Source organism: Drosophila teissieri, chromosome 2L (assembly GCF_016746235.2).
Source record: "Drosophila teissieri strain GT53w chromosome 2L, Prin_Dtei_1.1, whole genome shotgun sequence".
Taxonomy (NCBI): Eukaryota; Metazoa; Arthropoda; class Insecta; order Diptera; family Drosophilidae; genus Drosophila; species Drosophila teissieri.
In genome coordinates this window covers 4,855,511-4,873,469 of record NC_053029.1, presented here as the reverse complement: position 1 = coordinate 4,873,469, position 17,959 = coordinate 4,855,511, and the positions used below count along the sequence as shown (strand labels likewise).

General features: G+C 43.0%; 1 protein-coding gene across 1 annotated transcript in view; it reads left to right on the top strand.

Annotated features, from left to right (window-relative positions):
- LOC122626535 (neural cell adhesion molecule 2) overlaps positions 1–17,905 on the top strand; it is a 62,200-nt gene extending 44,295 nt beyond the window's left edge. The window contains exons 2-7 of the mRNA XM_043806832.1: positions 13,992–14,186; positions 14,776–14,886; positions 14,957–15,094; positions 15,204–15,356; positions 16,072–16,563; positions 16,682–17,905. Of these exons, the coding sequence (XP_043662767.1) occupies positions 13,992–14,186; positions 14,776–14,886; positions 14,957–15,094; positions 15,204–15,356; positions 16,072–16,563; positions 16,682–16,902 (1,310 nt within the window). The 3' untranslated portion in view covers positions 16,903–17,905. The remainder of the gene's footprint in view (positions 1–13,991; positions 14,187–14,775; positions 14,887–14,956; positions 15,095–15,203; positions 15,357–16,071; positions 16,564–16,681) is intronic.
- The last annotated feature ends 54 nt before the right edge of the window (positions 17,906–17,959 follow it).

The window sequence follows — 17,959 nt, the reverse complement described above, 5'->3', positions numbered from 1 at the left end:
CACAAAACCGACATCATCGTCCTTTCATTTCGGTTGCTAAAAACAGCCGCCGATTTATTATGAATGCAGCCCCAATTGCCATTGTAATTGCGTTTCAAATTGAATTTGGCTGGAATGCATAACTATGCGTTGGCATAATGCGCCATCAAAAACGATCGCTAATTGAAAATGAAAACGCGAAAATACGGTCAACACGGAATGTACAAGTGAATCGAAAGTGGCCTGCATATTGAAATTTGCATGTCGCCGCCAAATTGGGCCATCATTAAATTTCTATTCAATTAGGATTTGTTGAATTAAGCTCCTAATATGGGTTGCAAAAATAGAGCAATTAACTGGGAGATGTTCTAGAGTAAAATCTAGAGAAATTTACAAATCTAAACATCTGATATTTGATTCTCTTCCTAGTGCAGAGCCATGAAACTAATAATTACTGCTTTTATTACTTTCCCCAAATGTTTATTTATTTACACTGAAGATGTAAAACAGAATTCCGAGTGTTGACACTGTAATTGGTCACATTTGAGTGTTTTGAGCACTTGCAAAGCTGCTCAAATGCCTAGCAACTGTTAATTAAAACTAGTGCAAGTAAACCAACGTCAATAGGAAAAGCTGGGAAAATATGTGGTGTCGATGTGCCATGAATTTTACACTGCAAAATTCCCCCAAGTGTGAGAATCACATTTTCGAAGCAGAAGCAAAAAGTTTCCCCTCAACACAAATTCTCCGAAGGAAACTGAAAATTATTGAACTAAATAATTTAAAGTCGGAAAAAATGGCATAGCACCTGGCGCAAAAAGTTGTGTTGGGAACTTTTCTCCTCGCTGCAATTTCAATTAGCCGTGTGCTTATGGAATTTGCATGGAATATTTGCATAATCCAATCAATGCCACGAATTGAATCGAATCTAGTAAACTGCAATTTGCACATAATTGCATTGACTTTTGTGTGCAGAATGTCGCAATTTGTGGCAATTGAAATCGATTGCGACCATTTCACCCGGCCTCTTTCGATCGGACAAAAGGTTACATTGATCGATGCCCGACTGGCATAATAAATTCCATGCACGCAGACATTAGCAAACACTTTCGAGGCGCCACCAGCTTCACAAGCTCCACAAACACCAGAAGCTCCACAAACTGCAGACACTCCACCGCTGACCGGATTTTGACTAGGGAACTTGGGCGACTTGAGCTCGCATAATTTGCGGCTGTCATGTTGCGAGTTGATTAACAATTGTTGGCCAAAATATCAGGCCAGGTGACTTGTGATTTATGCCCGCACTCGTATCTATTGGTTGTATCTAGTTTGCTGCCTACGCTCCTAATGGACCACGTTGTCCGCCAGCAAGTTGTGAATTCAATTTTCATACTGGTCCGCAGTACTGTGCTGTGCTGTGCTGGCTACGATATCAATCATACGCACTGTTTGCTGCCAAACGTTTAGCCATGAATCAGCCAAAATGCTGAAGGCAGCACCACAGAACGGTACAGAACAAAAGGGCCGCCGGCCAGCATTTGCAGTAAACTAAATTGCTTTTACTCTTGCCACCGCCACATGCATGTTAATAAATGTTCGCACCTACCTATAGAAGCATTCATAAATGCACACACACACATACAGACTCTCAGTGTAGTAGTTGCATGTCAAAAAGCACTTAGAGCACAGGGTGTGTGCGAGTGTGTGGGTGCTGTCCTGCAGTCGGAGTTGCATTTGTGTTGGTTGTGCTGGTTGTGCAAGTTGTGCTAGTTGCTGTTTCAGTTCCCGTCGCTTTGGCAACTGCCAGCTCAAACATTTTGCGTACGCCACTCAGCAAGTAATTACATAACAACAAACACAGAGGAGAAACATTTTAGCGGCACGCACACACTCCTCTATACGCTAAGCGGTTGGAAAATGCTGAATTTAATATGCATAACTTAAACTTAAGTTAAGAAAATATATATATGGAATAAAATCTAAATAAAACGTTGATTTTCAATAGTTCAATTAGGGAATTAAATCTTTTCTAAAAGAGCACATGCATGTAGCTCAAAATTTATCCCGACAAATTACAAAGACTGCAAACAATTGTAGTATGCCCTTTCAGAGTGAGGAAACCCTTTCGAAGCAAAGTAGCTGCGCTGTGATTATCAGACGCAGATGCAGCAGCTTGGCAATTTGGGGAAAGGATGAAAATGCACTGATGTCTGACTTTTCTAAGCTCTCTGCAGGGAAACTACGCTGGGTTTTTGGGGATGCCTTCACGATCCGCGCAGTTGCAACAGGCGACTCATGCAGCGCACTGTGCATTGCTGCAACATTTTCGTACCGGACCGTGTTGCCGCATCGCAATTCGTCCTGCGTCCTGATGCTGCAACTGCAACATTGCCAGCGAACCCGGCTTTTAAGTTGATTAGAGGGATACAGCGAAGCAGGGCTATGCAAAAATATTTTACGTAATTAAAACTTGGCTGCTGCTGACGTTGCATGCGAATGAGTTTTTTGTCTTTTTTTTTTTGTGTTTTTGTGTTTTGCCGTTCCCCTGTTTTGCCGTTTTTGTTGCCAAACTACAGGCGCAGCAACAATTGGGGATGGGCTAAATCCGAGAACGAAGCATGTGCCATTGCGTAAGCAACATTTTTTTGCAACGCTTTTTGCCATCGCATTGTGCGAACCAAAACAAAGGGCGACCACAAAACTAGCGCCACAAACAATAACCGGCAAACAACAAAAACGCCGGCGAATATTACATCACCAGAGCAACAAGAAATGTACATGCGGCAAAGCAACAAAAACACAAACCATATGCCACAGTCTGCGGCTTGCTTGTGTGTGCGTGAATATTTGTGTGTGTCGTGTGTGTTTGTTGCAAATGCCGAAAAGTACTAAAAACTATGATGGCTTTTTGTGCGACGGAAACAGGTTTATTTGACCGGCTAATGTGGGCGAAGGCGATGGCGATGGCGATGGCTTTAAAGTTATAATTTTTGCAATGACATTTTAAATGCAAATGTTGCACAATTTATGTCGCATCATCTGGCAATTTGCATGCACAAAAATGTATTTCACAATTTACGGCCCAACACTTGCGGTTAATTTGTGTAGTTAATAAATCAAATTTAATAGTTTACAGCATGCCTAGCACTGGCCATAAAACCAATTGACATAATTGCTTTTGAATGTGGCACTATAAGTCAGTTTGTTGGAAAATACAAGTTTGGCAAATGTGCGGTACTAAATGCAAGTTTTGGGAAAAGTTCTCCAATATAAATTGATTAGTTGAGCAACAGCAACACAAGATAATCCCCTTTGCGTTCTGCATTCTGCAAAATGATAAAGTGCAGTTTATTCTGTATCACTACAGCTTAATCTAAGTAAATAAAACGATTTCCTTGTGGCTCCAGATTGCATATATCAAATAACCAACCAGCGAACGAGCGAGGCTCGTATCCGGTATCAACTTGTCTTCGACTTGGCCAACAATGGCACTTGGTGGCAACTGGGGACTTGGCCTTCTGCAACAGCGCTTTGAGAACAAAAGTTTTGGGGCCGCACTCGATCCACTCAGCCTAAAAACTCGAGCTGAGGCACAAGAACGGGCACAAGGATCTGGTGAAACTCAATAAAAGAAATATTTTTGTTAGCTCACATAAAGTACTTTCATAGTTGGATGAACTGAAACTCTTGCATGGCGCAGGCACTGGCACTAGAACTGGCCAAAGTTATAATAGTTTTTCAAGCAAAGCAAATGCAATTCCACTTTTGGGAAAAGTTCGCTCAATAGACCAGATTCCCGCCGCTTCGCTCGCCGAGTGGACTTTGGCCAACAAACAAATGGCGAATGGGGAATGGTACATGGAATGGTAGAGTGGTGAATGGAGAACATGCGGGACTCCACTCCAACATCGAACAATTGGAATTCGAAAAGTGGCTCACACAAATTGCTGCGACACTGCTGATAAAACTTGCTCGGCCCCCCGAAGACAAAACTACTGCCAATATTTGAATACCTAAATTGCCGCCCGAGAGCTGCGTAAATATGTACTTGCCTCGTCCCGCGTCTGCTGTATTTATATTTTAATTATAATATGCATAGTTGACCTCAAAAGTCTGACCGCAATCCAAAGCTTTGTGCAATTTTGATATGGACTTTGAAGGCAGCTTTTAATTGGGCATCTAGTTACTATGCAGCTTATATTACAAGCAAACTTCAGGAAGATGATGCGGCCTCTTGAACGAGCAATAAACCCAGCTGGTAAAAATGTAGTTTTAAATACTACTTGAGTCAGTTTTAACTAAATTAAAGCAGGCACTTTATAATTTACATGCCAGCTTACGTCCAAGTGCTGGTCACACGGCGTATACGTAATATCTGCACGCAACTGCCGGCGATTTAAAAATAACAATAAAACGCTGTAGCATACTTTCGAGCGCTTACCTTCGTCAAAGTTTTTGCGGCCGGCCGCGGCGTTGCAGGGATTTGCGTTGCCTTGTATTTGCCTTAAATGCCAACACCTGCTACAGTTTGAAGTGGATCAGCGGCGGCTGGAGGCTTACGAAAGTTGGCTGCGCAAGGAGAAGAACTTTTAAAAATAGCCCAGGGTCAAGAGGTGGAGGAAAAAGGACACTTGTGGGCCGCCCAGATTGCGCAACGCAAACAATGCATCAAAGCTCTCATTTTCAGGCCCGAGGCCAGCGTTAAATTGTAATTAATCTTCTCATAAATACGTGGGTCATTATGGCTGCGGTGTGGATCGGTGTGGGTCGTAATCAGTGCGCTATTGTTTGGCATAAATTAAAAATAAACTCAATTAATTATGTAAATATGGTGACAACAGTCTGCCGAGTCCGCAACTTTGCCATTTAATGGCATTCACCTGAAGCTTCGCCTTCAGCCGTTCAAAAATGTATAGAAAAGCAGCATGGAAAAGTGAAATGCAACTGTCTATGGCTGTCTTGTTTGTATGTGTATGGTTGTATGGGTGTATGGGCATGACATGCTTTTCCTTTGTCAGGTGATACGTGATTGTGTGTTTCTGTGTGTGTGTGTCTGTGTTCCGCTTACGCCATCTTTCTTGCTCAATTTGTAAAACAATTTTGCATACAAATTGCAACAGCAGCCAGCACTGAGCTTGACATGCAGCACCCAAGCGGAGCAACAGCAACGGCAAGAGCGACCTGCCCGCCAGGATATATTCTATAAAAATGCAACGCCAGCCAGGACGAAACGGAAAGGATCGCAAAGGCACGGAAATGCACGGAAAGGAAAGGAAAGGAAAGCGTGGCGTGGCAAACATGCATGACAATGCATGACTAAAGTAATGAATTACTTAAGTCCCTCGCCCACTGCAAACCAACTGCACATATGGCACCCCATTCCGAATCCGGGTCCAGCTGTGCGTTGTATCCTTCCATCTTGCCCCCCCAAAAAAAAAACAAAAAAAATGAAAAGAAGAAAATGGAAAACAGAAAAATGGAAAACACGAAAAAGGTCGTGCCGCTCGGTGATGAGATGTGAATTTGTGTGCATTTGTTTGCTCGATTTGAAATGAGCGACAAGCATCTCGCCTTTAATGCCACTGCATCCGTTTGCCACCCGGAATGATTGAGAGAGTGCTGCGCATTTGCATTTTCAAATCAGGGACCGTGATCAAGACGAATTGGTAGCAGTTTATTTGCAAAGTCATGCCATTCACGCAGTAAATCAGTGGCAAGTGAGTTCGCTGCATTTACTCTGCATTACTCTGCAAGGACAAACTCAATGCGAGAATTCTAATGGCAAACGAATCCGGACCAAGTTGAATGGCAATTCGATATACAACTGCTGCATTTGCAAGGCAGCTATTAAAGTAGTACAAATATGCAAGTTGATTGGACTACAAATATTAAATGGGAAGAGAGAGGAAACATATTAAATACACCTTCTTGGTAGTAATGCACTCAGCAAAGCCTTTAAAATTCTTCCTGCATGCTTAAACTTTAAAATTAATGAGTAAATATTATGGCCTCTCGTTTAAGCAGCCGCTTGCGCCAAAAGTCATTGTGGTTTCAACACAAATACATCGGGTTAAGCTTTAAATTTGCACAGGATATCGGTCCACTTTTCATCCAGTTAAACTACCAAACAATGCCAATGCATTGCCATTACAAACCAGTCGGCTTAATCGATATTAACGACTTGTGTCAATCATCATCCATGCGTTGGAAAACATGAAATTAAACTGTAATTAAATCGCAGCACTTCATGGCTATTAAACTTGTGCAAAAATCGCAAAGTTTATTTTTGTTGAGAGCATTTCTCGTAGGTAAATCATTTTTAATGGCTCCTTTGCCACCTGGCAATAAATGCACTCATTACGGCCAGGTAATTAGCTGCACGGCTTAAGTGGCAGCAAAACCGTTGCGTTCTACGCAAATGAACCCCAAAAACCATCAAAGGTTTCCTTTGTGCCGCCGCCAAGGATTACATATTATTCCTATGTATAATATATAGGTAAATAGAAAATGGTGTGCACATTTCCCGCTGCTTTGTGGGTCGCAAATTAAAGGCTCAAGGGGGAACGCAATCTTTTCGCAGCTGCCGCAACTATATTTCCACCTGCTCATCGCTGGAAGAGCTCGGCTTATCCGCCTAACTAAAAACCTCCTGCTGAGCTCACCTCATTTCACCCGTGGAAAATATTGTCGCATTTTTCAATATGCTTCCGGCTTCCACTTTTCAGTTTTCAGTTTTTCACCGCTGCACAAAAACTTGTTAAGTGTGTGGTTAGCCATGACTCCGATGTGTGCGCGTGTGTGCGAGTGTGTGCGAGTGTGTGTGTGCGACAGCGGGCTTAGTGTTGCGATGAAAAATTCAATTTGTTACACTCTTTATGCTGGCTTTAGCTGCTCATAACACACACAAAACACACACCGTTAAAAGCTTAGACTATACACTCGCACACCACGTGTGTCCGCATGGAGTTTGCAGCAGCATCCTGTTTCGGCTGAGATTCTAATAGTTTACAGCATAAATTAATGGAGCCACCTCCTCACAGTGCCACAAAGTGTATGCTAAAGTGTGTAAAATGGTTTCAACTTTATTCATAAAACGAAAATAAGTACTGTCATTATCTTTTTATTCTTTGAATAAAATGAATGATGCATTTCTTATCTTAATTACTGAATCTATTAATTTTTCATAGCTTGAACACACTGTGCCATAAGCTCCATTTCACAAAAGTATTCAGCTTTGCGGAAATTTCATTAAAATAAAAGCCACTTGAAGCCGCCATCAGTCGATTTAAGTCCACATTCTTGAAGTAAGCCCAACTTGAGTAAACTATTTAAATGCCAGCACCATGGAACTCATCGCCTTCGTCGCCTTCGCCCCTCTGAAGCAAAACCGCTGCTCAGAAGTTAAAATACTTAGGTGCAATTTTGCAATTGCGAACGCGCACTTAAGTTTAATTAAAAGAGCATTAATTGTAGCCGGCAACTGGAGTTGCAGCGAATCCGCGGTTATAAATTGCTAAATTGCAGCGGGGCCAGTCAGCCGGAGTCTCTTACCTCAGCTATCTGCCACCGCGCCGCTGCTGCTGGAATCACAGGAAACTCGAAACTCCAAACTCCGGCAACAATTTGCGTGCCTCACGCTGCACGCTGCACGCACCAGAATTTATAGCAAGCGTATTGTTGTTACTGCGGATTGCAAGTGCCTCTTGCATGCTAATGAAATATGCAGCTAAGTGCCGCGGCTCAGTTTCCTAAGCGGGTTAATCGCCCATGAGTCGCGAAACTTGCCTGCAACTTTCAGGTGCATAAATCGCAGGGACGAGGGGCGCGCGGTGGTCAGACAGGAAGGAAATGGGCGTGTCCGAGTGTTTGTCTGAAATCAAATTAAATTAGCAACCTCGTTGCGAGCTTAACCAACCAATTACTGCGAAATTACCCAAATTAGCTGGGATGTGCGCTAAAAGACAAATTAAACAAGCTTAAAGTGCACACACTGACTAACTATCCCAATTAGTCACGTTTCTTAAAAGGTTTTTTAACAAATCATAATAGAAATGTAACAAATTTCTTAAGGTTGTTATTAGGAATACTTTTAGCTATTATGCTACCATGTTTTATGAAGATTTAGCAATCACCGCACCTTTTGGCCACAGTTCAGCATCCGAACTGAGATAGTCGTAAAAATAACAATGCATTGGCATTCCGCTCCCTTTGGTTATTATGTTGGCATACCTCCGGGTTAAGTCCCTTGTTGTCCGCACAAATGTCCCGCCGTTTGTTGACTTGTTTTTTGAACAAAAACAATTCGAGTGGATCGGGAAACTGACAAGTTTTGCTCATGGCGCACTAAAAATGAAGACACTAAAGGCGGTGCAGTAATGTGGCATGTATGTGGGGGGACTCTGAAACTGGGATGTGGCGCTTTCGGGACGTGGCACAATGACATCAAGTAAGTAATACAATAGAAAAAGCAACTCGCGTACGCGTGTGTAAAACTTAATTTTTACGACAAAGTGCAAGCGGCAAAGTTGTTAGCAAAGGACCGAATGGCAACAACCATGGCGAAGCTATAGTTACACGCGTTGTTGTCGCCCAGCAGTTGGATTTTAATTTTTAGCAGCGACATGAGACAAAGTTTTAACTAAAAATTGCATGCGCACAAAGTTCAGAGCGGCGTGGAAATTTGATTTTTATTTTTACAGCCACGACTCCAGTAGCATGCCCCACGCTGCGTATACGCAATGTGCACAGAAACAGTTTCAATTACAGCTCCACGAGGTGCGCCAGAGCGAAGGAGTCCTTGCTACTGCGACGTGGATGACACGCTATCCTTGGCCAGGATAATTAGCAGCGACACTTGAAGCCACGATTAATGCAATTTGATGGCCCTTGATTAATGCGACGCCTGTCATGTTGCAACTTTACGCGAAATTTGCTTAACAAATGGTCTGAGTCCAAGACAAATGTACTCAAGTTTGCCCTGGGCAAGTGGCAAAGTGAAAGCGAGACAGTGGCAGTGAAACGACAAAGAAAATAAAAGAAAATGTTTTTGTTTAGATATGGGCCATGAATAATGACATAAATTATCAACTTGTTATGAGTTCCTTTTAACAATCAGAGTCATGACAAAAGAAACGAGACAATGAAAGTTTTGTTTCCTACTTAACTGAATATTTTGGCAGCAACATAAAGTGCGCTTTAATTCTGGAAACTGATTTTCTCATTCCTCTTTGCGAATACCTAAACTGACACAAATCCCAATCGCAACTGACAGTGAGCCACTGTTCGCAGATTTATCTGTAAAATGTTTAAATTATTTAAGTAGCTCGAACTTTTATGGAGTCCAGCGACAACGTCAGTTTAAACTGGCTGCGTGTTCCTCCTTCCAAGCAGAAAGCAAAGTTTGTCAAACTTTTGTTTCAAAAGTCAAAGGCGCTGCACGGGCTGATGAATGAGTCGCAAGCCGAATCATGGTCAGGAGAGTCCTGTCTGCCACTGGACCAGCCACACCCGCATCCTGGCACTCCAGTTCCTTATCGCCGGACAGTTGCAAATTTATATGCGCCGGCTTCCTCAAAGGCTGGCCAAGTTGAGTTGAGAGCTGGCGAGCTGGGAGAATTATAAGCTGCCAGGCATTTAAAAACGCATAAATGTATTTTCCGGCGCGCACTCACATAATGGAAAATTTATGAACTGGTTGCGGAAAAAGCAGGAAAAATTAATTGCCAAACTGAAACAAGAGCGCCGAGCATGACCAAGTGTCAGCTGGAAAAACTATTAAGAAGGCATCTTTGCCGGCCAGCCATTGAAGTTGAAGCACCTGGTGGTTGCAGCTCTCCACCTGCAACTGCAACTGCAGCTGGCCAAAAGCGAAACCGAGAAAGCCAACCTGACTTCCCGTTTGCATCGTTCTGCGAGCCAAAAACCAGGAGCAAAACCAAGACGTGGCTCTGGCTGCTTGCCGAAAATGCGGAAACGTCCATTTTATAGCGGAAATATATTCTTGTGCGGAGACGCGCTGATGATTTATGTATGTTCTGGCATTACGTGCTTTGTGTGCCATTGGAATTAAATTCCTGGCCAGGATATTCCTCCACGAGGTAATAATAATGGCCAACGGGTTATTGCACCTAGTACAGTGCTCTTCTAGGTGGCTGAGTTACTTTCCCATCACACTCGGGCTGAGTGTCTGGCTTTTGATAAAAAAGTTAACCGTTGCAACTCTAACGTATCGGGGAATAAAAAGAAACTCTGACAGAAATGGGTTAAGCTCGAACAAATGCTACAATTATTTGCGTGCTTTTATTCCCCTGTTTTCCCGGATTTTCCTTTAGGCCGGAGTAAAGCCGCGCATAATTCAGGTTAAGTGCGCTTCATGTGCGTTTATGCTGACATTTAAAACACATTGAATGGATGCGAGGCCTTTTCAGACTGCTGATGGTTCCCCTTGCCGCTTGCCCCTTGCCCCTTTCCCCATTACAAGTGCAAAATTAAAACTTTTTATTGAAGTCGAGAGCATGCGTGCGTACTGGGCAAAGCAAATGCGAACGGCAGCAGCAGAAAAAAAAAACCAAAAATATTAACAAACTTTTTGCCGGCGCAGATGCAAAACAAAAATGTCGCACAAAGAGGAAAACTTGCAGCATTTCGAGCAAATAGAATTCTGAAGCCGAGTACCCGAACCCCCCCATTAAGCATTGGAAAATAATTAAAAAGTTTTTCGTCGAGCTAATGGAAATTGAATTGCAGGCAGAGCCGTTCTAAAAACAGAGGCAGAATTTCATTAAAACTCCGAATGAATGATTTAAAAGCAAATGAATAAATTTCATTTTGAAAACAGAAAACCCTCAAGCAGCAATAAATGTTCAATGGAGTGTCATCTTGTTAGCTCAACTTTGCTGGACATGAATGCGAATTTATTCGAAACAACAATGTTTTCCAATGAATTTTCTCGTATATTTTATTATATTAGCTTTTTAGGAATTTCTACTACTATATTCGGTTAATTCGGAACTACAGAAATGTTGCACCGCAAGCATAAGCTGGAAAAATTCCTCGTGTTTTTATGCTCCGCATATCGGTGCTGAATAATGCATTTCATTTAACGGAATTTCCAGGTTAACACCTTGCAGTGTCCCGCACAGCCGCATAAAAATTCAATGGGACTCGTGCGGGATCCTGACAGGACCAGTTGGCATCATACGTCAGTTCACAGGACGTCGCCCACGCGCTGCATGCTTGGTTGCATTTTTTGGCAGCTCGCACGTGTTACCGCTCAGCAACTCCATCCCAACTCCAGCCAGTCTGTGTGAAACCATCCAGTAACCACCCAGTAACCACCCAGTAACATCCCAGTTACCACGCAGTAACCACCCAGTAACCACCCAGAAACCACCCAATCACTCCTCACTCCTCTTTTTAACCCACTCGCAGGGCACACGAGTGCGCGACATAATGCATTTATAAAGGCCGCCGAACAATGCCAACAGCCAGTCAGATAATTTCATTTCGCTTCTGCGGGAATGCCATTTCCGATTCACCACTAACAGTTTGTTTTTCTCTCACTTGGCACTGCTTTACATTTGCTCTGCCACTGGCTCTCGTCCGACGTGTTTGTTTTACTTTACTTTATTTTATTTCATTTAATTTTGTTTTATTTTTCGTGACACTGGCATTAAGCTTGCATGTGCTGCGACTTTGCTTGGCACATGAAATTCAACGACATCGCATTCTTCTAGACCAGATATCACCATTGCCGACAGGACGCGGCAACAGGAGTCACAGGATATGCACATAGAGATGTGTTGCAGTCACTGCCAAGCCATCTCAATATACTACTTTTTTTAAAAGATTTTAGATTTATTACATTTGTTACTATGATCAGCTTCCCAATATTTTATCCTCTTGTTGTATAACAAGACACACAACCATCATTCAATACAGAAAAGCAGTCAAGAAGCAACTCTGTACTGTTTCTTACATTTGATAGCATCATTTGATCAGCTTCCTAATAGAGTAGCATTTTCTCGCTGTGTAACAAGTCACACAGCCATCATCAGATTCAGAAAAGCAGTCAACGCTCGCTCTTCAACTGACAGACGCCACAGAGACAGAGGGACAGAAAGACAGGAAGACAGAGAGACAGTGACGTGGGCGTCTGCAGGTGAGGCGAGCGAACAATGCAAATATTTGTACGTTCCCATAACTATATGGCATATGGCACACATATAGCGACGGATCTGGGGAACGTGTAAGTTTTGCCGGGAGTGCGATAAAAAGTAATTTTGGCCATTGTTTGGCAACTGTGGCCGTCGACGGCATTGATAAGTTGAGATATCAGACAGCTCTTAAGCGAAAACAAAAGTGTTTGTACAAAAAGGAGGCGGATGTTTGGGAAATGACTTTATATACTTCACACTGTATCAGAACTCATTTAAAATTTAAAAACGTATTTTATGTATGTGTAAGCTGTGAGTAAGTGTACTCCGATTTTGAGAACAGTTTGTTGGTGGGTTTTTATTTTTGATACCTCAAGGATACTCCCCATTAAGATATTTTTGATACTTCAAGGATACTCTCAACTAAAAGAAGATATATTGCAAAAGTTCAGTAAAAACCAAAGTGCCTTAATTTCTATTGAGAGACCCCAATTAGAGAGCTGAAATGTATATGCCCACATTTTAAATCATTTCCATTCCAAGTTGGGCTGTGCTAATTAATACTAGCAAAGTTTTTGCTGCCGAAACCTAATTGCGAACATCTTTGGCCCAGATGCATTGTTAATAATGTTCCACCAGGATGACGCTTGGCTTGCTCCTGCGGGGGAATAGTGGGCGGTGCAGGGGGATCCTTGAACATTGCTACTTTTTGAGGGGGGGGGCAACCCACAAATGTATATGTGCGAGTGTTTCATTATGTAGTTGTATAATTTCAATATGTTCGTACTGCTGCCAATAAAATGTGCACAAGCAGAAAAAAGGGCAACGCAAAAGTTTTTGCCAACGAAATGAACGATGCAATCATGTGGCCCACACTCCACACCCCGGCGTGTTTCGTAGCTCTTGTTTTTGTTCCATCTTTGGCACTTTGGGCTGGCAACAAACTTTATTAAAAAGTATGCAAGAAATTTGTGCATCTATAGGTTGCCCGAATACCCCAAGGGGCTCCAAAGGCATCCCCATTCGCATCCGGCTCTGCCCGAAGTTTGGACCTGCCATCCAACCAGCCAGTCATCCAACCAGCCATCCAGCCATCCAGGCAGCCAGCCATCCTGATCCTGCCCGAAGTTTTCCTGCCGACGCTTTTCCCTCTGCAGATTGACACGAATTGGCGAAATGAAATTGCAATTTCTTGTGATAAATTTCAATGAACATTCTGCCAAGGCGCAAAACGAGGAAGTGAAAGTCTGGGTTGCGGCAACGATTTTGCTCCGTTGAGTGCAGTTTGCTGTATGTTAGCAGGCGGTTGGCAAATAAAAATTGCCCACATAAATTGCGTGCCAACTGATTTATGCCAAATAAATAAGAGAAACTCTCGCAAACAGTTCTCTGTGTTTCTTTTCAAAGGAGTTTTGAATGGTTGTGTTTCTCCTGCTAAATGTTGCAAACCATATTTTCCAATTAGTGATTAAGTGGCGGTAGTGTGTGCATTTGAGCGATCAATTGTGTACCTTTGCTGCTGGAAAACGTATGAAAAACATATAAAGAAGAAAGTCTATAATAGTTAAATAGAAAACTAAATTGTTTAGGTGTCTCAAAGGCTTGCACACGTTTTGTAAAATTGATTTAGTTTGAATCAAACGGTTGCAAAAATGTATTTCTTAAATGTTTTCAATTTGTGTTACCTGACTGTGACTGCATGTTAAGGCAAATATAACACAGCTATTATAGTTCTTAAGTAAACCACAATGACCGAAAATGCTTGACTTTTCAATTGACATTTAACATAGTGGCCATTACATCCTACAGACGAGTGTATATATGTAGTATATCCTTTTCCTCTGCTTGCCATTGCAGCTGTCGCCTGGGCGAACCACCATGAGAGCCTCTCCCTCAGTCCGGCGGAGCACAGTGTGGTGCGGTACACAAACGAATCCCTCATCGTCCAGTGCCGCAGTCCGGATCCCAAAGTGGAGCTGCATTGGAAATCGCCGAAAGGCGAAATTATTCGCGAGCACAAAGGACGCATTCACATTGAGCAAACATCGGCAGGTAAGGATCAGATGGGATGCTGCTGCACCAGCTGCACCAGATGGGTTGAGCTAGATAAAACAAAAGGAGACGCTGCAGGGGAATGGATAGTGCGCGGGGGTGGCAGGGGAACAGGAGGTCAGGGTTCAGAGTACAGAGTTCAGGGGGCAAGTGTATACAAGGCCACTGGCACAACAAACGCAATTAATTGGAATTCTCTACACATTCTTTGTAGCCGAATGCTCAGTACTGGCAACGTTAATGGCATTTTGCCAACTAAGCTTTAATTGCAAAATAAATGAAAGCGCAAATTTGTAGAGTCATTTAAATTTTTTACAATATGCACCAATTTAAAAGAGTATTTTATATATTTAAATATAAGCTTATATATATATGTTAACATTTCTAAATAGATTCCACATTTCCTAGCACATAAAATTAATTTACATAAGCGGTATCAGATAGTCCACATATTTGGCCCCATTTTATATATCGCTTTGTTGAGCGACCCCCGTTTAACCCTTTTTTCTATGTATTCCTTACTCAATTTCCCATTTTCCATTTTCTTCGCACCCTCCGACGCGTTGCGCCGTTTATTTCCCGAGCTCAGAACAATTGAAAATCGTTTTCGCCCACATCGCACTGGCCGACAAGGGCAATTGGTCCTGCGAAGCTGCTGATGGAAGTCTGCATAGTAAATCCTTCGATTTGATTGTGTACCGTAAGTGGTGGAGTCGCCGGCGGGCGTGAGGTCAGTCATTAATATTGCATTGTTTTCCCGCCCCTCACAGAGAAAATTACATTCACGGAAAATGCCACCGTGATGACGGTCAAGGAGGGCGAGAAGGCCACCATCCTGTGCGAGGTGAAGGGCGAGCCCCAGCCGAATGTCACCTGGCACTTCAACGGACAGCCCATCAGTGCCGGAGGTAAGAATCCCCCCTGATAATGAGCATTTTGCATTCCAATCCCAACTGCCACCACCTACCTACATACTATCTGCCTCCTCTTTCCAACTTCTCCATGCCGCGTGTGCAGCGGCCGACGACTCCAAGTTCCGCATCCTGGCCGATGGTTTGCTCATCAACAAGGTAACACAGAATGACACCGGCGAGTACGCGTGCCGGGCATACCAAGTCAACTCGATTGCTTCCGATATGCAGGAGCGCACCGTTTTGATGAAAATCGAACGTGAGTATGATTTACGATTTCCAAAAACCTACAAAACTGCTCCACACTGGGATCCTACTTTGAAATTTTAAGATTGTACCACATGTTCCTTTCAATTGCTCATATGTGTGCAACATCCTTAAATAATACATTTGAAATTATCTATAGATTCATTTGTTTTGCTCATCGCTTAACATTTTTGATCCTTGTAAGGCCCAGTGTGCAAAGTGCGGTGACCTGTCGAAATTACTTGAGCAGCGTTTTGTTTGAAATTTCGAGTTTGCGCTTAGTATGCAGCGCAGCGAGCGGTAAATAGTTTTTGAGCACGAAAAATTCTGGAATTACACTCGCGGCATGCGAGCCGCTTTTGATGGATCCGGAGCCGGATGTCGACCGGTGTTCCTGATGTGTGGCCGCCAGTGGGCATGGTCGTGGGCGTGGGCATGCGCATGCGAGTGCGAGTGGGCGTGGCGCACATGCAGCTAATGGCTTAACTTGGTCGAGTCCTGATTTATGGTCAGCGCACATGGTTTTTCCATTTCCATGGCCTACCTTTGAGCGTCGCCTCGGTTTGCGCTGTCAGCGTGTCTCCTGCGGTGCTATGCATGCTCATTTCGATTTTAGGCACTTTAATAGGCTAAAATGGGCCATAAAACATAGCTCGAATATTACGAAACTTTCCCAAACTCTGCAGTTTTTATAAATGAAATGTTCCCTGCCATGTTTCCCTGTGCAGACAAGCCCATTTGGTCCAAGACGCCATTCGTCAGCCTGAAGTACGCCTATATAAACGGAACCGCGACCCTCATGTGCGAGGCACTGGCGGAACCACCGGCGAACTTCACGTGGTATCGCAAACACAACAAGCTGCACAGCAACAACAGGCTCTACACGATCCAGTCGGACAGCTACTGGTCCAGTCTGACCGTCCACGTGCTGAACACCAGCGCCTTCGATAACTACAGGTGTCGGGCCAGGAACGACCTGGGCACCATCGAGCGGACCACGCGACTGGAGCAGGGCGAGAAGCCACCGGCTCCGGCCAACTTCCAGCTGCGCGGCTTCAATTCAAACACTTTCGATGTGGTTCTGAGTGCTCCACGAGGGCCGCCGGACAGTCCCATGGGGGTCAACGGGTTCCGCATCGAGTACATGACCGAAATGGAGTTCAAGACGGACGCGGGCAAGTGGACCAATGCCAGGCGGAAGGACTACGCCTTCGAGGAGGGTGAGTTAGGCTTTAAACAATATCAAAAGTATCCTCTCCTTCCTATACTAAAAACCTATCATATTCGTATGACTATCCTCACTTGCTTTGTATACCTCATGGCTTCTATACATTTTAGGTGCAACATTCCTTCTGACGAATCTAGAACCCGATACCGTCTACCTGGTGAGGGCCGCATCAAGGAACCTGGCCGGTTTTAGCGACTTCACCAAGGTGGAGAAGTATAAGACTCTCTCCCTGGAGCCGCGAGTCTCGTCGGGCATTGAGCAGACCAGGAATCTGTGCGTGGAACTGGGTCTGATGACACTAATGGTCGTGATGCGGCCGTTCCTGGGATGAATCTGAATCTGCAGGCGGATGAAGGATGACGGGTGATGCACCTAGCGGAACCGGAAACCAGGACCTTAAACCCCATGTGCTTTGTATAGCTGTAAGGCGTGTCCACGAGGACACTTTTCTGTCTGATTTGCTCGGTCTAAGTAATTGGGTTTACTCTTAAGTTCAGTGCGTTAATATAACCTAAAAGAATGTTAAGTTTAGTAAGAGTTTCTATTACGCTTTCAGTGCTTCGATTGGAAAGATATTAATGGATCACTTATAGGATATTTATATGTATTTCAACAAATCCTCATAGCAGTTAGACATAAACAATGGTTTGCTGGCCTTGGCTCCCCAAAATTACGCAAAACTAAAGCTTTGCTCAACTTTCGAGAATATTTATACTTGAATTGGAAGTTTTCCCTGCAACTCGCACTTCGATGCCAAATCTTTAAGATATAATCAGACAGTTGCCAAAACTAAACAAGAACATAAGTTTAGTATAAACAAAAGCCTTCCGTCATTCCATATAACTAAACAATCTTTTCTAAACTAAACTTCATAACTATATAAAGTTTTGGAAACCATCAAACGCATCAAACAATTAATATAAATATCAAAGAGCTTAACGACAGCATTTAAAAGTTTTCTATGTCACATAATCTTTTTAATAGTCAAAAACCCACACAAACATTTCCACGTGTAAATTTCCAGGGCTAAAAAATACTGAATAAAATATAGATGTAAAAATAAGCTTAAACATTTTGCCACAATACAAATATTATGCAAACGAGGGCAACAAAAAATATATATATATATTTTACAAAAGTTATTTATACTCTATGAAATTAAATGTATTTCAGCTAAAATGGTGTAAAATCTAAACCAAAAAACCTAGCCAAAGATTTAATTTTTTCCGACTTTCGTTTGCCAATTGTGTGTGAGCCATAATAAAAGTTATGAATATCAAACCAAAATCTTTTCTGCTTCCATTTTTTGCCTCATCAGCATATTAAATTTCGATGAGCGGCTGTGGTGAGTACATAGAATATAAATATGTTGTTATAATAAACTCATT